Source organism: Ciconia boyciana, chromosome 6, assembly GCF_034638445.1.
Source record: "Ciconia boyciana chromosome 6, ASM3463844v1, whole genome shotgun sequence".
NCBI lineage: Eukaryota > Metazoa > Chordata > Aves > Ciconiiformes > Ciconiidae > Ciconia > Ciconia boyciana.
The window spans coordinates 69,336,920-69,358,949 of NC_132939.1; the positions used below are offsets into that span (position 1 = coordinate 69,336,920).

At 42.0% G+C, this 22,030-nt stretch overlaps 1 protein-coding gene across 3 annotated transcripts; it reads left to right on the forward strand.

Annotated features, from left to right (window-relative positions):
* The first annotated feature begins 3 nt into the window (after positions 1-3).
* On the forward strand, positions 4-21,477 carry POLE2 (DNA polymerase epsilon 2, accessory subunit). Of its 3 annotated transcripts, none has more exons than XM_072866009.1 (19): positions 4-152; positions 2,235-2,335; positions 4,671-4,746; positions 6,166-6,243; positions 7,507-7,600; positions 9,610-9,684; positions 10,886-10,969; positions 11,541-11,597; positions 12,005-12,053; positions 13,071-13,143; positions 13,725-13,897; positions 16,024-16,113; positions 16,310-16,364; positions 17,567-17,626; positions 17,724-17,801; positions 18,211-18,319; positions 20,099-20,275; positions 20,412-20,479; positions 21,343-21,477. In XM_072866009.1, exons 1-19 carry the CDS (start codon positions 85-87, stop codon positions 21,359-21,361), a joined length of 1,584 nt encoding a protein of 527 aa, XP_072722110.1. In that variant the 5' UTR covers positions 4-84; the 3' UTR covers positions 21,362-21,477. The 3 variants fall into 3 exon arrangements, with proteins under 3 accessions (XP_072722110.1, XP_072722111.1, XP_072722112.1); XM_072866010.1 differs by having other exon boundaries at positions 17,570-17,626; XM_072866011.1 differs by lacking the exon at positions 4-152 and adding an exon at positions 397-702.
* The last annotated feature ends 553 nt before the right edge of the window (positions 21,478-22,030 follow it).

The following is a 22,030-nucleotide window of genomic DNA, read 5'->3' on the forward strand; positions in this document are numbered from 1 at the left end:
GGCCGGCCCGGCGCCTCCGCCCGCCCCGGGGCAGGGCCAGGGCGGCGGGGGCGGCGCGGCGCCGTTTGGCGCCAACCGCCCGCCATGGAGCCGGAGCGGCTGCGGCGCCGGCTGGGCTCCGCGTTCCGGCTGCGCGGGCTCCTGCTGCGGGCGTGAGTAGCGCCGGGAGAGGGGCGGGGGGCGCGGCGGATCAGCCCGCCCGGGGGCGGCCCGCCGGGACAAGCTGCCCGGGCCGGGCCCCCCGGCCGGTACCCGCTCCGCCCGGGGCGTCTCCTCATACCTCCCTCAAGCCCGCTTCCCGCTTTCGGGGCGCGCCCCAGGGTCTCGCGTTGTGGGATTTGGTCAGAGGCAGGGCCGCACCCCCCGCATCGCCTCCTCGGGGATGTGGTAACGCCTTTCCCTCCTCTTCCTCGCCCCCGCACTGAGGCCTTCGGAGTCTCTCCTCCGAAGCCCCGTTGTTTTGCCTGTCCTGCTGCTGTGGGCCTCTTCCATCCATCTCCACCCGTGACCCGACCCACTGCAGCGCCCGCCGTGGGCACCGAAAGCTGCCCTTGGTCTCCCCGTGGTACCCTCCCTGATGGTGGTGCTGGATGTTTTGTTGGTTTTGTTTTGTCTGCCGCTGTCCCTGACAACTCTGGGATCTCTTCCCTGAGTTGCACTTGCCGGTTCTGTGTCCAGCATCTGTTACCAGAGGAAGAAATGGTATTTCCAAAGGCACATAATACTGTGTATTAGTTAGAGATTGCAAGGGCAAAGAAAAGTGATTTCTGCTTGCAGTGGAAGGTGTCATGATTTGTAAGAGTGCCTGGAGCTCTGGTGCTCGTATTTTTCCTTTCAAGATAGTGCGTTAATATTCATTCCATTTTGTTTCTGGCATGGATGGGATGTGATTGTTTTGGACAATGTCCTGGCAATTTCATTAGTGAGGAGTCCGAGTTTGGAGCTCCCGACTCCCATGGTTAAATCAACTGAGACGTTTTGAAGGTCAGGCTGTTAACCAAAATGCCAATTTTGATTGGCCGACAGATGACATTAATAAGAAAATTGTTATCTTTAACTGCGAGACTGTAGTCTAAGGATGAGGGAAGAAGTGAATTTCTATTTCTCCTGTTATTTAGAATTAAAATAACTCCAATCTCAGAGATACTGATAAACTGGAGCGGGTCTTGCAGAATGCTGTTAAGGTGGTCATGGGCTGGAGCTCATGGTGTGTAAGGGAAGCGGGAAGAGCTGAGTTTGCTCAGTCGTCAGAAAAAAGGCTGAAGATGATCCAACTGCCTAATGGGGACTTAGCGAGAAGGAGCCAACGCACAGAGAAGGGGTGAGAGGCAGCAAGCACAGATTGCAACAGAAGGAATCCCACTTGTCCAGTTCTAGTCCCCTCGGTTCAAGAGAGACATTAAAACAATGAAGAGGGTCTAGTGGAGGACCACGAAGATGCTTAGAGGGTTGGAGAACTCGCCGTGGAAAAAATGCAAAGGATTTGGGTTTATTCAGCCTCAGGAAGGGAAGGCGCAGGAAGATCTAATCCCAGTCTTCCTAAAATGTGGTTATAGGGAAGACAGAGGTACTTTCTTCTCAAGGATGCACAGTGACAGGGCAAGAGGCAATGGGCACAAGCTTAAAATAAAATCTTCGCTGTCAGAACAATTAAACTTTGGAGTAGGTTGACTAGAGAAGTGGTGGAATCTCCCTCACTGAAAATACTCAACACTTGGGTCGATGGGGCCCTGGATGGCATAATATAAGTCCCTGCTTTCAGTAGAAGGTTGGACCAGATGGTCTCCAGAGGTCCCTTCTAATATGGACTTTTCTATAATCCTATGAAAAAGTTGTTCACAAGGAGAGTAGTTAAGCACCAGGACAGGGCCGAGAGAGGTTGTGAGATCTCCGTCCTTGGAGATGTTCAGAATTTGACTGAACAGTGCTGTGGGCAGTGTGACTGGCCTATTGGAGCAGAAAGCTGGAGGCCTTAGAGGTCCCTTCTGACGTGCATCTTCCTGTGACTGTATGAAGTTCTCTGTACCTGCTTCTTGTCCTCAATGTTTTCAATCCTGATGATTTTTTTTCCTTTGACTGAAACTAGTGCAGTATTATGCAGTACTAATTATTTCTACTTTTTTAATCACAAGCCTTTAAGTGATGATGTGCACATCTGCCAAAATTGGCATAGTTTGTATAAACTGTATTGAATATTAATTGCTTTTTGAGCTGACTTTCTTCATTGGAATTAGGGATGCTCTGAAGTATCTTACCGAAGCTCTTCAGTCCATCAATGAAGTAGAACTTGACGATGTAATTGAAAATGTCATTGATGCCATTGAAAAACAGCCTTGTAAGTAAACAATTTCTTTTTCTCAAGCTTGCTAAGTTTATCTTGTGCTTATAATGTTATTTAGACAAAGACAGAGTTACTGGCAGCATATGCACTAAGGCGTCATTCTAGTCTATACCGGCTTGATCAAGATAAATGTATTTGTTGACATTTTGTTTTGCTAAATACTGAAGTTTGTAATGTCAGCAAAAGATAGTATAATTTTGCCATTTAAAAAGTTGGCAGCCTGGTACCTCCTGACTTTTCCAAGAGTAGTGAAATTTTTCAATGGCAGTTACTAAAAGCACCTAGCTTAGTTTGTATAGACACCTTTGCGTCTGAAACTAGGATTTTAAATATGAAAATAAACCAAATAAATAATGAGAAATTAATTCACTTGTTATTCAGTAGACCAGGTGCAGAAAAGGGTTAGGGCTGTTGACGGCTATAATCCGAGAAGCCCAGCTGTGACTGCAAGAAGGAAACAGTTGCATTCCTCCGTTCAGAGATCACTGCCCTCGCACCCAAGTGGAGTGGGAGATGCAAGTGCACCAGTATAATGGTCCAGCCTATTGACTTAAACCAACTGTGGATGGAGTTTAACCATCACCTGGATGTTCTCTGAAGCAGCAAGGCAGATGCTGGTGTTATGTTATGCCAACCTGATCTTGTGATGTTAACATTGGGCAGAAGGTGCTGGTAACAGTTGGAGCACTGTAGAACTAGAGAAGCTGTACCAGCTTGGCGTGTGAAAGTACATCAAATTCTATAAATTACTAAGTCCACAAGTGCAATCCAGAAAACTCATGGGAAATCTCATAAAAAGATGAGACACTCAAAGAGCTGAGCTTTTGCTGGCTAAGTTCTCACGACCCATTTGGTTCTGAGCATGCCTGAAACTCCATCATCTTGGCAGGAGTATTTTATCTCCTGCTTAATTGGGACACTATGTCCTGAGGTACACAGATCCAGTGTCCCTGCTCCTACCATGGGCTGGTAGCTCAAAATATACCTGGCACAGTCTGACAGCACAAAACATAGGAGTTGTAGCACCTTTAGTTAAAGCATGTGACTGACGGAGGTGGCACTGATGCCTGATATATATGTGTGTTTACTGACCAGAGCTTATGAGAACTAGTTAACTTGGGCTCACTTCCCATTTCTGGCCGAGGAGATTCAAATCCATATAAATGTGATCTAAAATAACTATTAGGCCTTAGATGAGTTCCGGAAACCTTCCCAGCCTATCCTATTTAAACTGAATTAAATCAAGGGTGGGCACATGCTTGCTTTGGAGTTTTACTAGAGCACAGACTACAGAAGTTATGGCTTTATATTCTTGCTCTAGCCATGGGATAACAGATCGTAGCTGATCAAACAGGGAGTAGAAACAGTTTGAAGAGCTGGTCCTGATCTAACATAAAGCCTGCTGGTACAAATTAATGCGTCCACATTTTTGAACAAATTTGAGTCTGTACAAGAAGCTCCAGGGCCAATGTAGTACATGCAGTCAGTGTACTCGCCAACACCGGTCTTTGTCCAGGGCGGAATTTTGTGCTATAAATTCCCATACTGTCCAGCTAACGTCTGTGAGTTGTTTGAGGTTAGGGATAGAGATGCAATTCAGACACGCTGGTCTCTCCTGTGATTCCTGCTAGCTCCCTTAGTGCCCCTTTTGCTCTGCTATTCACCACTGTCTTACAGGAATTGTGATTTTAAGTCCTGTGCCCTGAATAGAGAACTCAAGGGCAGGTTTTCACGTACTGGTTCTGTTCCAGGAGCCCAGCAGTTAGGCTTGGCAATGCTGACCCAGTCCTTTCGCGAATCTGCGTTGATTGGTCTTCCCTTTAAATTCAGCAAAACATTAGTGTTTAGAAATATTTTTTATTTTCAATTATTAGTTTAAATCCATGAAGACAACAATGTGCTTGTCTCCAAGATTGTGTTAAGCTGTTTGCATACTTATTTATGACAGCAATCTGTGTGATAATGTTCTGGAACAAAATTAACTTCCAGAATGTGAAAGCTCAGATCTAACACATTTGTAGTATATTTGGCAGCTTTGCATAAACTATAATTGTCTTGTTCTCCATGTTTAGTGAATTAATGGTGGGCACAGTATGTGTGTGGGTTATTTTTTCGCTAGAGATGTGTCTTTCTGGTAAGAATATTAAGTGATCCATTTGTAAAGAGAAAACAGCATGTGTCATTAGCTTACTGAAAATATGCTTATTTGTGTAATATATTCCTCTGGGAAGACCAAACCATTTTTTGTAAAATATTTGAGACCGACTTTCTTTCTTTCTGACTACTTTCCATAGGCTGCAGTTTTAATCCTTCGAAATTTTCCTTTCAGTGTCATCTAATATGATTGAACAACCCACAGTGGAAGCAGCCGTCCAAGAATGTAGCCAGGCATCAGATGAAACTATGTACGGTGACATTATTTTTTTATCTGAGGTTTATGGGAGTTGGTATGCATTCCCTTATTTCTTCTTAGGAAATAAATGTCAGGCATTTTCTGCAGTGCTACACACGCGGTAATTGCTTTGTGCTTTTGTCTTCCTGGTACTGTCTTTGAAGGTTAGTAATGTTCCTTCTTAGAAAATTTGTTCTTGTGGATAGGCCTCCAGGGGATTCTAAATATAATGCTGACATTCTGGAACGAAAATGCTATGGTTATGTGTTACATGTGATACAGGTTGAATATTAACCAATAAAATAAACCAATAGTTACAATTCAGAGAGAACTTGATACTTCTGTTCTTTTCTTTATTTCCTGTTCTCTAGTTCAAAATTATCTAAGGTTATTTTTGTGCCTTTCATAAGATACTTCTTTTGGAAAAGTTTTTTGCCATGGTGCTTGTTTCTGCTTTTTTGTATAGGAGGGCTGTTTTTTGAAAACCGTGATTGATTTTCATGCTCTGATAACAAAGCGGAGAGCAATTACTTGAGTTTCTGAGAACTTTATTTGTGATTGTCAGGAATGTGTTTCCTTTAGTGTTTATGTTGTGTATTGACATCGTAATGCAAAGCATGAAAATCAACGGTTTGCTAGGCATGTCAGTTAGATACAGTGATCCGACAGTTTCTCAATATGAAGCAGATTTGTCTTATACTTTCCTCCTTGTCGTCGGAACCTTTATGATGCAGATGGTTTAAGTGTGACTTTTCTTTGTCGCTTCATATACTTCATGTATTTTTCGCTCCAGAATTGAAGAGAAGTCTGTATGCACAGTTTCTCAGTACAGAAGGGAAAAGCTCTACAGATCACAGGGCCAGCCTGTACAACTCTCTTGAATTATGATGCAGAAAGCTTGAACGCAAAGCTTTGTAAGAAGTGCACTCTGAAGCCTAAGACATCAGTGTCTGACAGGCAATGGTGGTTGTCCTGTGCTTGTAAGCCTTAGTGAAGGTTCATGGGATAATTTTATCTACTCTGATGAATTTGATCCACTTACAGTAAGAGGGAAATGGGAGGCATCAGAGGAGAGAGCTGAACCAGTATATAATGGGATGTATCAACTCGACTAGTAGTCTGAAGAGTTGTGCTTGTCCATTGTTTAAACCTACTCCCATTAACCATGCCAAAGCTGTTCTGTTGTCAAAAAAGGTAGCAGAGGATGGTAAGGGAAGGAGATGTATCCCTCTCCCATTTCTGAATGAACTTCTGAAGAGTTTCCTTTTTTGAATTAGAAGATACAGTAGTATCCAGTAGGTAGAGTGATGTGGGAGAAATGGTGGTAACGCAGGGTGATAGTGAACATAATGAATATAATTTTATTCAACATGTTTTGTTACTGTTTGTTTCATCCACTTCAGATAATATTGTAAATGTATTCTTATTTCAGAGAAAATGTTTTCAACATTATTGGAGCCTTTGATATTCCACGTTATATTTACAATTCAGAAAGAAAGAAGTTTCTACCGTAAGTCTTGCATATTTTAAGTTTCAACCACTTCTTGTTTTAAAACAAGAGCCTCTATTTCTATATGGTTAAAAGTCTGTTTTCTAATCTTTCCCTCCTGGGTCTGCTTATCTCAAGCCTGAGTGAGAAAGTGAGACAATTTTGTTTCTTGGTCTCTAAAGAGCTAGTCAGACTCTATGATAAATGCTGGCTCATAAATAAACGTGCCATTGGGTTTTTCCTAGTCCAGTAGGATGAAACTGAAATGGGGACCTGTATCTCCTGCGGCAGTGTATTCTGTGCTGCCTATGTTGTCACTGGCTCTGAAACTTCGGTGTTTACCAGATAGTAAAATGGCCAACCATGTTTATGCCATCTAATGAATAAAAGAGACAGTAAGGCTAAGGACATACATGACTCAATGTACTTTGGGTTTTTTTTTTTTCACATTTGGCTGTTTAGTTTTTTTTTAATAAATTTGGTCTGTCTGTTGCATGTATTCATTTCTTAGACTGTAGTTTGCAACTCCTGAAGCCCTGGGGGATTTCTAAGGAGAGCTACACAAGTTAAAAAAGAAATATTAGGAGCAACTGGTGATTCTGGAGGTTGGAGAAAGGAAGAAGTAATTGGAGGAATTGGTTGTAAATGTTTTGCTAGCTAAAGAATTTACCTTTAACAGCAAGTAGCCCAGACTGCTAAGCCAAAAAGAGGCCATGCTTTTAAAAAGCTCGAAGTGGTGTTAGCTGAGGAATGGATAGTGGTGGTGTTAGCTGAGGAATGGAGAGTGGTGTTCATTGCAAGAGGTTGCAGTGACCTTCATGTAACGTGCAATTCATATTCTAGCCTTGGTCCATGATTCTGCCAGTCCAGCAAAAGCAATCCGTGTGTTTGCAGTAGGAGTTTAATTCCAGTGCTGCTTTCTAGATTTCCAGGCTGTCGGAAGCAGAGAACTCCACGAAGACAATCTGCTAACCAAGAGGAAGAAAATACTCTTGTTCATGGCCATTTAAAAGACGTAACTGCTTTTTTCAAAACTAATTTCTGCAGAGTCCCGTTCAGGTGGAAAGATAAAACCCAAGGCCTGTGAGTTAGAGGGAAATTAAATGGATGTAGCCTTCAAAATGCAGAAACACAGGATCCCTAGCAGGAATCTTCCTCATTGAGTAAATAAATTATGCAGTAGTGGTACAGCTTTTGCAGCCTCCTACAACTTTTAGATCAATAAGTCATTTTTGTGTGTGGAATGTACCTTTTTAAATCTTGATTGTGTTAAACTTCTTGCAGTCTGTCAATGACCAACTTCCCTGTACCAAATTTATTTGGAACTGCCAGAGATAAAGCAGAGTTGTTTCGTGAACGCTACTCCATCTTACAACAGGTCAGAAAAAGTTTTGCTTTGTTTAACAAAATATGCAAACAAAATGCTGGTTTTTGTATTCTTACATGGACAACAGTGCTTTGTGTTGGGGTGCTTTTGTGAGGTACAGTTTAAATAAAATCTGAATAAGAACAGGATCTCTACTAAGGTTTAGCAGTCTTCTCAACTGTCACCATACAGCATGATGGATTCATGTGTTTCTGCATTTTAGCATCATGTAGTAAGAGGGGATTATGTATTTTTACATGTGTCTTGCTCTTTTCCCTCCTGTAGTCTGGCTCTGTGCTATGTTTGATTAGCATGTCATTGTGTGTAGTGCTTGTTGAGATAATACAAACCCGAAGCCCTGGGAAGCTCTCATTCAGGTTCTCCCTGAAGCGTTGAAATTTGCTTCTGGTTTAGTTAATTTATTCATTTTCCAGTTTTCAAAATGCCCAGTGAGAGCCAGCCGCCCCTTGTCATCTCTTGGTGGCACAAGCATCTTGTGTTGTGAGCAACTTCAGAGCAGGATTCCCCAACATGAGTTGCTACGCACCACTGTGACAGTAGCCGCAGGTACTGACAGCAGCTGTAGGTAGTGGCTCTGGACCAGGCTGTGCACGCAGCCAGAAGGAGTCAGTCCCTCAGCACTCACTGTCGGATTATCCCTCAGAACAGGGTCACAACCCTGTTCTTTCCTTTCCTCCACTCACCCAGTAAGTTGGGATCCAGCCCCACGTCACCTGCCTGCTTGTCCGTGCTGTGTTCCGCCCTGCCTCTGTCCTGCAGCCCAGCGGGAGCCGTGATGGGATGGGGAGTGAGTTGCTGATCGGACGACTTGGTAGTTATTTTTCATGTGTCTGCACTAACTGCAGTGGTGATCCACAGCACAGGTCCCGCTCGGTGCTGGCAGGTACTGCACAGACCTAACTGCCTGTGCGCAGCCCTGGCCCAAAGAGCGAGCAAAGTGCCTGGACACAGGCAGATGGCGAGCACGGCTTTTTGTCCGTGCTGCCCCGTAGGCAGCAGGGAGGCACCCAGGTGCCTGCGTGAACTGCTCATCCTTTGGACCGTGTGGTAGTTGCAAGCACAGGGTCAGATACCCCAGAGCAGCAACAACTCTCTATCTACCAGGGGATTTGCTGCCACTAGGAGTACGTGTACTGCAATTTGGGAACCTCTGCCCTGGAAGACCAGTTAACCATTAACTGAAGAAGCTTTAGTTCATACAAACAGTGATCGGGATTAGTGAAGCCTGCTGGAATTGGCACACTCACACAAAACAGCAGCAGGAGGTGTTCATAGGGTAAATCCTGAAGCCTCCTTTTCCTAGACTGTATTGTGCTATTGCACCTCTTTGCCTGACAGTTTCACATAGACTCTCTGTTGTACAGGTTTGTGTTTGGTTGTCATATGTACTCCTTTCTGGCCTCCAGAAAAGTGAAGGTTCATGTCACTATGTGGGTGCGGGCTGCTGATAGGAATTACTGCGTGTGTTACAGGGGCTGGTAGCGATGGGTTTGTTCCAAGAGGAGGCTTTCAGACTGCATGAAAAACAGTGAAGGAAGTGAAAATTTCTACAGTGTATTTTCTTCATGCTCTCTGTGGTTTATCTGTTAGTGTAGCTTGCTCCTGTTACTAAACAAAAAAAAAGCCTTACTTTTAATAGGCCCTGCCCTGAAGAGGTAACCTGCTCTTGTCCACATAGTTAGCATTTAATACAGTTTACCTTCCCTTGCTATCTCACCCCTTCCTTCCAGGTAGTCAGAAATAACTTCTTTTAAAAGCATTATAGATGCTTTGCTGTTACTTTTTGGGCTTAGTTTTATTGTCCAATAGTACTGATCGTCTATTTCTTAGAAGCAAATTCTTGTCAAAAGAACTGATTATGCTTAACAAGTGAAATGTCACTGCATAAAATTGAGTAAGAGAACTTTAAAATGTATTTTGTATAGCAGTCGTAATGAACTGGCTTTTTGACAGTGCTCATTTATTCTTAAACTGGATTACTTCAATTTTGGTTTCTGCAGAGGACTCATAGACATGAGTTGTTTACTCCTTCAGCAGTCGTTGCTCATCCTGATGACAGTAGGAGCAAGTTCCAGGTAAAAAAATCTGTTTTTTCTTCTTGCAAAGGGAACTGTACTTGTGTTACACTTTAATGCAGTGATAGTTCTCCAGTGACATCTTAGTTTTACGTCCCATATGGGTAATCAATGGAGATGAGTTATTTTTGAATATTTTTAGCCTGTGCGTCAAAAATGCAGTCATTTGGCTTAGATCAGCATGACAACCAAGCCACTCAAAAGCAGCTATGAAGTGCAAGAGAAACGTGGTGGAAGGGCATTCGCTGTTCAGCTTATTACACTTTGCTTCCCTCTGCTTGGGGATATTTTCCCCTGCTTCTTTCTTTCATAAGCACTAAATTCACAAACCTACAACTGAATAAGGTAATAACTTTAGTCTGTTCTGTTCCCATCTCAGCTTTCTCATATGAAATGCTCTCGCTGTATTATGTAGTTATTACATATTTTTAAAAAAGATGACCGTGTGTGTGTGTGTGACTGGGTACCACATAACAGCTTTTGCTTTGCTCAACTTTCCTGTTTCTCCCTGTTCAGAGCATGCCATCATGTAGAAAAGAGCAGCTGACCTTAGCTGAGTCGAGCCTGCATCTCCATCCAGGCTGTATAGCATCTTTCTCCCTTGACTGCTTCCTATCCTCCCTGTCAGCAGTGGCAAATGCATTGCTTATGCTGGTGTTGCAGGAGGATTGTCTCTCTTAACTGCAGCTTGACAGACCAAAATAAGTTCATCCAGAAACCGCAGACAGCATGCCTATGCAATGTCACCTGCATTACTCTGGAGTGTTCTCTGTCATCCATCTAAGGTTCTTCGATTAAAGTAATTAGTGTTACTGGATGGGTGCAGGCTGGCCCTGCGGTTCAGTTTGGATCATGCTGAGGATCCAATTACTACAATTGCCATTCTTAGGCAAGAGCAGAAATTGCCACTTGTTCTTTTCAGTTTTAATCCACTTGTAAGCAAAATAATCACAACGAATATTTACTTGCTAAGCAGTTCTTTGTGCTAGCAGCCATTATTGGAAATCTTTTCCTAGGCTGTGCTACATTTGACATTCAGAAATGCGTCCCTGATTTTTGTAATGAGCTTCAATTCTCTCATAGCTCATTTGTGTATTTATGTAAACACATGTGCTGTGTGGTGCTTTGTCTTGGTTGCATAAGAATAGATATATGGAGAATTTGATTTAATTTTTATTTGATTTTTTGCCTTTGGTTACAGCTTAAAACAATAGAAACTCTATTGGGCAATACAGCTAAAGTGGGAGAAGTGATTGTTCTTGGGATGATAACTCAGCTTAAGGAGGTAGGTTGCTTTTTATTGTGGAATATGTAGGTCACCATTCATTCAGTGTTGTAATATATTAGAAAATGAGAAGGCTTAAATATCTCACCACTTTATCCTGTCATATAAGTCAGCGGCAGAAGTCCCATCAATGTCAGTGGTGCAAGATCCATTCCCTACAAAGAGCCTTTTCCACAAGCAGTCGATGCTAGTGTGTGAGGGAAAATGTCTTTCTCTTCTCACTACAGAATTTTGTAATGCTTTATGTCAGCAACCAGAACCAGTTACATTTTCTAGGCATGCCCCTTCTTGAAATGCTGGAGCTTCCAATGACTGTGTTTGGACTTGCCATTGCGTTGGACTGTGATTGCAGGGGAGGGGTGCACCAGCAATCCAAACTGCAGCAGCTCAAAGGGAAGGTGCTAAGATACACTTACTATAGACTACATTGTTTTCAGTTCTGCCAGTGTGTTCTAAGCTTACAATATTAAATCCGGCTAAATTATTTTAAGTGCTGACTGATAGATGCTTCTGATTGAAACATTTATGTGTTTGGGTATATTTTGCTTTATTAATTAATCCTGTTTTTCAGGGGAAATTTTTCCTAGAAGACCCTACAGGAGTCGTCCAGATAGACCTTAGTAAAGCAATATCCTTTTTCTGTGATGTAAGAGTTGAAGGAATTTCCTATAGACCTGGAGAATTTCAGATTGAATAATAAATCAATACTGACCATTAAAAATTACATATTGAGAATTGCAGCTCTGTCTTTCTCCTTCTTTTTGAATGACTTGGTTGCTGCAGCTCAGTGCCCTGTCACAGAGACGGTTAGGACAAGGTTAGTATTCCTCCTAGCGGAAGCAGAGCATGTTCCTGTTTGCGGGCTGTTTATGAGCTTACCTGCTCAGCTACCAGGTGATTGCCTAGCTCTTAAGGCAGCCTGTGAACTTTCAGTAGTGTCCAAATGTTTGACACCAGCTGGAAAGCAAACTTTGGCTAAAGAACTAGTTTAAGAGTCCTGATCTAAGAAAAATATATTTCTTAACCTTTCTGCACCAGTTCCACAGTGGTTTATATACTGAATCATGCTTTGTTTTGGCAGAAGGTAAAACAGACTATTTTTCTTAGCTTGTAATAAGTTATTCTGTTAATGGCTGTTGCTGCACTTACATGTTTGCCAGATGGGGCTGAACAGACAAGTCTCACGTTGATGAGGTTTGACCATAAGCTGAGTTTGTGACTGAGATTTTTGGCCATAAGCCTTTCCCGTTACCTCGTGGGCTCTGGAGGCAGAGAACAGAGCTCTGTGAAATTTGTGGTTTTCAGCGATGTCGGTGGGATGTGAGCATCTGTAGCAGCTTGGAGGATTGGCCTTAGTTAGCCTGGCTCCAACAGGCTTGGAGGAGACATGACTAGGTTAGGAAGACAGACTAGAATAATGAAACAGTATGATTTAACAATCCGAAAATGCTGCTTTCTGTTGGCAAAGCTTTCGTCCTTCAGAGGCTTTGGTGAGTCTTCTCATTAAGATGATGTAAGGGCCTGCAGTTTTGGAGTCTTGGACATGTTTTAGCAAAATTATGGTTGTTTCTGTTTGTAGGATACTACTCTGTGCAATATACATAATCCCAGTCTATTTTCTAATGTATTTTATGTTTAAAATTTGTAAAATAAACTAAATAGAAGTCAAGAGGAAGAATGATAGTGGGGACAAGTATCACCCTGTTACTTCTGTTCTTCTAACAGGTGGGACAGTTCCCAGGAAAGGGTGCAGTTTGATGGAAACTCTTCTGGGGCAGGGCCAGCAAAAATGATTCCTGTTCCCCTACATTCTTACTCGGTTGGGTTGAGAAGGTTGTTTATGTGGCTGTGCAGCAAATCCATTCAAAGAAGTGTCTGGAGTAAAAAAATAGTTGCTTTCTTGCTCAGCCTGTTTTTCAGCCAGATAGTTCCCTGGTCTGGTTCACCGCTAAACAGCACAGGGACTCGTGCTACCCCAGGAGAGGGATTGATGGAGGCTGGGACTAGCTATGCAGCACAGCTGCCAACTGTCTGACTAATGTCTAGGACATGATGTTGTTAGAAAAACTAAAGGTTATTTTGTTGTTCAAAAATCTCTTAGGTTGGTATGAAGATGAAGTTTTTCATGTGAACGCTTTTGGATTTCCGCCTACTGAGCCTTCTGCTACCACTAGGTATAAAACTGACTTTCGGCAGCCTCGCTCCATATTTTGTTATGGGTTTCTCAGTAAGCGCGTTATTATTTTATAATTTCTGTGACATTAAAGTATGCTATTCTTCCCCCTCCCCAAATGCTTCAAAATAAATACAATTTTAAGGAAGCAATTCTGGGACTTGCTGGTCTACTTGGACCAGTACTAAAGCCTGTAGTGTTAGCAGAAAAACCCTTCCAAAGGCCATTGGGTTCTGCATATAATAACAGTTAGGATCTAAGCCCTTCTCAGCTGCAAAACTAGATAACTATTACATGAGAATAAGAAATGCCTTGTTGCTCAAGGAATGGATGGGGGAGAGAACCGAGGATAAATATTACCCTGAGATGATCTGTTAAATTATGGCAGGGCAGCGCCCCTGCTTTATATCCAGGTGACTGCCATTTCTCTTCCTTGGTTTCTCCATGAAGTACTAGATGATTGATACCATCTGAGCTACCTATCATCATAATAATAATTAAAATGGCTTAAGTGAGTCATAATGAAAACTACTAGCTGTTTGGGGAGAAAACAGAACTAACTTGAATATTTGAATGATGTAGAGCCTTCTATGGGAATGTAAACTTCTTTGGAGGGCCTTCTTCAGCTTCAGTAAAGGCTTCTGCAAAACTAAAGCAGCTGGAGGATGAAAATGAAGATGCCATGTTTGTATTTCTTTCTGATGTATGGCTGGACCAAGCAGAAGTACTGGAAAAGCTTCACACAATGTTTTCGGGTAGGTGAGAACTGCTTTGACTCTGAGCCTTGTTTTAGAGGATTTTTACCATTTTCCTTAGTCCTTAGCAGCATCGATGGGTGGAGCTGACGAGTGCAGCAAGGCAGTCTGATGGCTAGCTAGTCCTTGGTCCCTGGCTGTGTCCCCTCCTTGGCATGGGCTGGGAAGTCTGACCCCATGGTGAGCTAATTCAGGGAATACCCCAGCAGAAAACTAATTGCCTTTGTTGGAGAATTAGTTTTATGCTGGTTTAGCTTTGTGAACTCTTCATCATACGGTCGCTCACGTGAGCATCCCTGTCCGGGCAGAGGGAGCTGGACAGCGTACAGGTGACAGCAAGACTGTTCTTTCTAGGATCTGCTAAGTGTTAGGCCAACTTTATTCTCAAACTGTAATCTAAATGTGCTCTTTTGTGAAATAGTGGTTTGTGTGCCTTTTTTTTGAAAGTATGCTTTTAAACGAAAAAGGCAACGATTGTCAGGAGTCCTGTTATTACTGTATTATGCATTTTTTATGAACTTCCATGTTGAGAAAGCTAGAATAAGCCCAGCTGTTGCATTTTTTTTTTGGTAGGATCCCACTGAACCCAAGCCCAAAGCTGGTGAAGTCTCACTCTAATTTTAGTGACAGCTATTTGCATTTCGTGGTTGCTGTTGTATTTCTTTTGGATCTTTCTCTAACAGTTTTAAAAATTGGATTGTATTATATTTTTGCAAGCCGATACTTCTGTTTCATAAATCACTTAGTACTAATATTGTTTTGGGCAGTAGCCATTTTCTGTGCTGTGACAAGAATGTTTCCCTTCCTTGTGAAAGTTCTTGCTGGGCTTAGTTTAAAGAAAACTTACTTCATCGGAGATCAGCAGTCCCTCGAATGCTTTCTGGTTCTACCAATGAAAAAATGTCAGTTACTCTTAAAATAGGAACTGTTTCATGCATCATTACATTAGTAATGTTGACAACATTTGGATAGCAAGCATCTGCGAGGTCTGTGAATTGCTTCTTTGTATTCCAGAGCAGTTTTGGAACAGCTCGTCCTGTCTGTCTTAGGTAGAATGGAAGTGTGAGAGGGTAGCTGCTTTAAAAATAAGCAACATAAAATTAAGGGTGGGAAACTGCTACTCACTTAAAGAAAATTGGAGACGAATTACCACATTCATCCAGAAGTTACAAAAGCAGTTCACTGTCTTGATCAAAGTTGGCAAGATCCTTGAAGCAAACTGAACTTGACCTGAGATTGCATATGCTGACGTAATAAAGGGCCTTCGGTCAGTGAGGTTAATATACTGAACTCAACTGGCAAAGATGCATACGTTGCGTTTACTATTTTGAGACTGTTTTTTAATAGGCAAGTAATAAGCTTCATAATGATAAACTAAAAATAATAGCTGAGTGGAACAGCAAGGAAAAAACATTGATGAACCATTTCTCTGGTATAAACAATTCTGTCCTATTTACCAACTGGATTGAAAAATAGTGAAGTAAATCCAAGTCTGGTACTGCATGTTAGGAAAATGGAGAGTAACCTGGAGCGTGAGATGAATGCCTGAGTAGATGTTTTTATTTTTCTTTTAGGGATGGGAATCGGGTTTCTTTTTTCACTCTTTGCTATAAAGCACGTGTTTCTGGGTGATTAGTGATATTGTGAGGATTCATCAGATTCTTAAAATGCTGAGGCAATTCCAGTTACTGTCGCTTTATAATGCCAAAGAGCGAATTAAATGCTGGTAGGAGCCCTTGAGTTGGAATGATGCATGGAGGTTAATAGTAATCCATTGCTACTTACTCGCTATTTTTCTCTTTAAGGAAAGAGTGCATTTTTAAATTGTATTATTTATTATAATTGTACTTTGTGTAATTATATGACTGGGTGAGTAGTTAGTTGGATACACACAACGTTGTTGGAACTGGGCCTGTAAATAACAGAGGGCTCCCTTGAAGTGACATTTGTACTTTGCCATCACCCTTTTTAAAGCCTGTATCAAGAAAATAGCTCAGGTGTATTAACAGCAGCAGAGCTTGAAGTGCTGTTTCACTTTCTGCCTTTCATGGAATGGACTGGAGGCTGGGTGGTGACAGATACTGAAGTGAATGGATGTTCCACTCACAGATACTCTCTTTTCCCAGGTTATTCCTCTGCACCTCCAACCTGCTTTTTCTTTTGTGGAAATTTTTCATCTGCACCATATGGAAAAAGTCAAATTCAGTCACTGAAAGGTGGGGAAGTCTTTGTATACAGTCAGACATGTACATTAAATTAAAATAATGGTGGCAAAACGAGCGCAGAAAAGAAACCCTTATTTTCTAAGTGACACATTTTTTAATGTACTGAAGTATAGGGGTGATTCATATCATGTGTGTTTATTGCCTAACCAGGTGTTGTATCACAGTTTTTTTTTTTTCCTGACTCTAGGTTCTTTGAAGGCTCTTGCGGATATTATATGTGACTATCCCAGTATTCATAAAAGGTACACAGCAAAGTGCTATGAAAAGGGAAATTTGCTTATTTTGTGAAACCTTTGCTTTAATTACTTTAAGAAGCTAACAGATACCATGTTTTCTCATTATTGTGAGCCAACTATGATCAGATAGCAAGCTGGTCTTGTAACAGGCCTCTAAGTTTGTTTTGGGGGCAGTGTAAGGTTTTGATTTTATCTTAAAATAGCTTGGTCGTGGAAGCAGCTATTGAGTGAGCAAAGGTGAAGCTGCGTCTCCCTGGAACATTTTCCACGTGGATTAAACATGGCCCATGATTCCCCAAAAGTGCTATTTGGGTGAGCCCTTTTTTTCCCTGGCATTCCCTTGAGATCAGCAGGGTTCTGCCCGAGCGGTGCTGCTTTATAAACTGATGTTGAAGTCTTGATGCTGCTACAAGCACCTACAGGCTTTCTGTACCAGCCCTGGAAAATGTCACCTGAAACACTGACTGCTGCCTACATGGAGGCATCTCATTTTTGTCTTTTCCATTCTTGCACACACGGTTCTCCACGGCTGTTAGTTTGAGAACTAACCAAAGCAACGCAATCCTGCAAAGGAATCTTTTATTTATCCGTTCTTGTGTCCCTGCTCTGTGGGAGCCCCATTCCAGGCCTGGAGAACACAATCCCTTTTACAGCGATTTGAATATACAAAGGAAAGTAAAAAAGGGGGACAGCCAAGCTTATCCTTTCTGGCTTCTGATCTTCGAATTCAAAACAGCAGCCCCTAAGTAGAGCTAGTTCTTAGAATGGGCCCCAAAAGCAGGAAGCTCTTGAGCTCTGTGTGAGCTGTAGGCAAGCGTATCTCATGGACTGATTCTCCATCCTGTGTCCCGGTGGGGCTCTGCTGATGTGCCGCTGCTGGGTTATCCGGAGTCCCTGCATGAGATCCTGGAGCCCATTGCCGCTGAGTCCTGAGCCAGGCTGCATGCCTGGTCCGTCTCCCTTCCGCAGTCAGTCCCCCTTGCACGGGGAACAGTTTTTAAGGTTTCTTCCACTTTAGTGAGGAGTGGGTGTGTATCTGATGCCTTAGCTGTGATTCATGTGGTTCATAAAGCCAGGAAGAGCTGTCATCCCTGCCCCGGAATAGGTTATTTGCATGCATCTGTGGAGTAAGGGCAGTATGTAACCAATGTTTAGATACTTCTGGGATCATCGTTGTGTATAAAAGTGATACATTGAACTTTTTACAGTAGTCGATTTGTGTTTGTTCCTGGCCCTGAAGACCCTGGTCCTGGTTCTATTTTACCAAGGTCAGTTTGCTTCACTTTTTCAAATTTTGGAATTTGGAGTTAAATAGTTAAAGCAGGTAGCAGTCTTGGTTGATACATCTGTTGCTATTTATTTTAGACCTCCCCTGGCTGAAAATATTACTGAGGAATTCAGACAGTTGGTGCCATTTTCAGTTTTCACCACAAACCCTTGCAGGTAACAGTGTAACTTACTGCTGTTTTTCATGGTGGTTTTTTTTTTACTGAATGACTAATTTATGTGCAGACGTAATTTTCAAAAATTACAAATTTTGGAAAAATTTGTCTTAAATTTTTCAAATTATTAGAATTCCTCACTTGCATTAATTGTAACTAGTTTTAAATACATTAATACATAAATAAATCAGTGATGAAAGGAAGTAGTGCTAAAAGTTTGTTAGCGACTATCAAAAGCATCATCTTTTTTCTCAATCTGGAGAGAATGAAGGGAAGATGGGAAAGTATTATTTTAATGGAAAGGTGCTCTTTCATTTTGCTGTATTAGAGGGAGATCGACTTTATAATGCAGCTCCCTATCTTTTAGTTTCATCTCAATTTATTTAATTTCATTAATGTTTTCTTTGTAGGATTCAATATTGCACCCAAGAAATAATAATCTTTCGTGAAGATTTGGTAAACAAAATGTGCAGAAACTGTGTCCGCTTCCCCAGCAGCAACATGGATATTCCCAACCACGTGAGTCAGCCGCATTCAGCACTTCTTGCTCAGATCTCCTTGGCTTCTTTTTTAATCAGCAGGTCTGCATTTAGGGTGCTCTGATCTGCATTCCCACGACACGTTGCAAGAGTAACCATGAGGGATTGTAAGAAAGATCTATAATTTTTGTATTATTACCTTCATTTCCCTCTTGACAGTAAAATAACTGAAACCATGATACTGATTGATGGTGTTGAGTCTTTCCAACTGTCCCACTGCAGGTGCCCCTGAACGCAGAACTTCGTAGCAGCTGACTCTTGGTGTATGTGCACCAGCAATGAATGTTGTACCAAGAAACATTGATTCCTAAAGGCAAAGTTTAATACAAATTACCTTTTTTTTTTAAGATTTGATCAATTATCCAGTGACATTTGCGGTAAAGCAGCATGTCACTTTTCCAAAAGGTCATCTGCTTCTTCTGCCTTCTCACTTGAAGTCTTAATCCTGCTTTTGATACATCGCCACAGCACTCCGAGTTATGATTCTAGTTAATGAATGCACAGCAGGAGTTGATGGGACTTAACGGATATAATTGAGTGAGAATGACCCAGGCAGTACTGGCTCATTGCAGTGATGGATGGTGTCTGTTTCTATTTATTTTATAGGGGGGTTTTGTTTGTTTGTTTGTTTGACTCAGAAACTTCTTTTAGCTCTTTCTTCCTTCGCTCCACCACGACAGTGATGAGTTTCTTTGTGAACATATGGAACCCACTATGTGGGCACGGATGCACCTTGTTTTTGGCGTGCGCATTTCCATAGGCTGCGAGCCATTGCTTCCCTGTACTCGTACGCAGCTCTCATGCTTGGAAGGGAGGGAATCATGAAGGAAAGGTAGAATTAAGTGTTGCAACGCTTTCTGCAGCTAAGGGTATTGGGTTGCTTTTGCATACTTCAGTTTTTCTCTGCCTTTTCTGCCTGTCGTTAGTTTTTTAATTCAGCCATCAGTGTAAAAAGATGAACGAGAGAGGGAAATCAGATTGAATTAATAGTGACTTTAGGCCTTGTACAGTGTTAGTGGAATAACTGGGCCTGTGCTTGGTACATCATTTTCTTTCAACAGCAGAGCCTTTCACCAAGTCGCTGTAGTGATTTTGGCCCTTTGAGAAAAATGGAGCCTAATGGCAGCTCCATGATTGATTAGAGATAATAAAAGCTTTCAAGGGGCTTGAGGAGGAGTTTCAGGAACCGAAATACCCTGGCTGGAATTTGCCAGATGAAAAAGCAAATGAAAGGGAGCAGCTGGTGCCTGGAGCAGGGCAACTCCCAGAACAGCCACAGGAATCAAAATCATTTGGGAATCAAGTGATTTCCTCAGTTCAGGGAAAAGACTGTGTTCCAGCGTGGGTCTTGTGGTTAAGTGGTACTGCGAGGAAAGCCCCGAGGGAAAAAAACTCACAAAATCAAAGTTATGGCAGCGCTGGTACTTCCTGGGGTGGAGGAACAGGTAAGCAGATTCTGCAGTTTGTTGGAGAGTCTGATCGATGAAGTAGTTCTGACATCTTCAAATGTTGGCTGATATGTTTGAGAGAGGAGTTTGTGTATTAAAAAACCCAAACAACAGAACAAACGAGCCAGCAGCCGACTGTTGTCGGGGAGTTGCTGTTTTACTCTTGAAATCATTAATAATCAGAGGAAGAGAGATACACAAAAAACATTTCCAGGTTCAAAGCTTCTTTATTAATAGGGCATTAGCATCTGCAGGAATGGGTTTGGCTTGTAGAAAATGGCTCAAACTAATGATTTATGTTTATCTTGCAGTTTGTAAAGACTATATTATCGCAAGGACATCTGACGCCACTTCCGCTGTACGTTAGCCCTGTGTACTGGGCCTATGACTACTCCCTGAGGGTGTACCCTCTGCCAGATATGCTCGTCATTGCAGATAAATACGACCCGTTCACTGTCACCAACACTGACTGTCTCTGCATAAATCCTGTAAGATTTCCTTACGCTTTACCAAAATGAGAAGGGGGTGCAGTCACATCCAAGTGTGTCTCTTACTATTTGTGTCTCTTACTATTTGTACAGTATTTTACTTACACAAGTGTGGTATATACATTTTTCTTTACAGGGTTCATTTCCAAGAAGTGGATTTTCATTCAAGGTATTCTACCCCTCCAACAAGACAGTTGAAGACAGGTAAATATGCTCAGTTTCTCATTTAAAAGGAAGTATCTTCTTATTTGCTGACTTTCTAATTATCAGGAGGAACACAGAAAATTGATTATATGAACAGAGTGAATGTTCTAGCAGTTTAACAGACTTATGCTTCGTACTTAGGCAGTGTAAGAAATCCAAATGCCTACAACTAAAATAATAAATTTAGAAATTACAGTCAAATAAGAATGATGAGAAGCACGATCCAAAAGTAAAAGGAAAGATAGATTATACTATATGATGTTCAATAATTGAGACTATATGATGTTCAATAATGGGGAAACGGACTCGTTTCTGGAGACAATGCTTGTTACATAGGTTAATTACACATAGGAACAATTCTTGGTTCATTTTGTGATCACCATCAAGCCCAGAAGCCACTTTTGTGCTTTGGTTTCATGTATTTTAAGTCTGTACTTCTTCATTCCCACTGTGGTCTTCCAATGACTGGAAAAAAGGCCAGCCGCACCACCAGAAAGTATCAAGAAGTACCACAGGGCTTGCAACCGTGATGGAAATGTGCCTGTTTGCAGTAACGAGGGTAGAGCCCGATGGGAAAAGTGCAAACTTGCCTTGTCTGATTCAGCTTCGCGCCTTGTTGCAGAAGCCGTCTGTTTCTCAAACGGGGGTGTCTAACACCCCCCGCCCTCCCAAGGGAACTGCTAACCCATCCACCCGTCTAACCTTTACCTGAATATAGAAAATACCATTCCGTGAGATCTTTAGGTCTTCACGTAGTTTAAAACATCATAAAGTCTTTCATAAATGAAGAAATAGGATAATATGTTGTTTATTGCGAAGTAGCTCTTTAAGAACTAAATATTGCTTTTGTTTGGTGTTTTCAGCAAGCTTCAGGGTCTCTGAATTTCTGCGAGACTGCGAAAAGGGAGGGAGCCTTTGTAAAGCCAACTGTAGCGCTCATTTGAGATGGATTGATTTTTATGATGTATTACAGACTGTTTATAATAAATGTCAAAGCCAAAAATGGTGTATTTTGTACACAGACTTTTACAGGAAAAGATACTGGTGTTAGTTTAGATAAAATGTAGAGTCACAGTGAAGATTAGTTGGCACAGCATAATAAAAGGAGGCAACTGCAGGAACCAAATGCATGTATATCAAACAGGAAATACCTTTATTTTAAAAAAAGAAGTTAAAGATAGGGAGGACTTTGTCTTTCACCATGCTGAGTGGAACTGGTAGCTAGTTATCTACAGGAGATTCTGGAAATGTGGGCTAAGGTTTTTCTTTGGACAGGAAAGGTCTAGAGAAGATTTGTGAGGTGGTGTTTACCGATGGCAGTATGTAATCTGTTAGCGGACAGCGTTACGCAGGCAGGGCGAGGAGAGGTTGAGAGGAACAAGGACATGGTCCTTTGGAACTTCTGCAGAAGGCAGGGAGGAGGAAATCTTGCTGAAGGAGCAATCAGGAAGGTGGGAAAGGGTCAGGGCCTGGCAGTGCTAACTTCTGTGTCAGCAGCTGGTTTGGCTTACAGCAGAGAGCAGCCTGTCGGCACGTGAACCCGGGCCCTTT

Coding starts and splice junctions, on each gene's coding strand:
- POLE2 (XM_072866009.1), top strand. CDS start 85: ATGGAGCCGGAGCGGCTGCGGCGCCGGCTGGGCTCCGCGTTCCGGCTG. Junction 12,054..13,070: donor ATGCTTTGTTTTGGCAGAAG/GTAAAACAGACT, acceptor AAAATCTCTTAG/GTTGGTATGAAGATGAAGTT. Junction 16,365..17,566: donor TATCCCAGTATTCATAAAAG/GTACACAGCAAA, acceptor AACTTTTTACAG/TAGTCGATTTGTGTTTGTTC.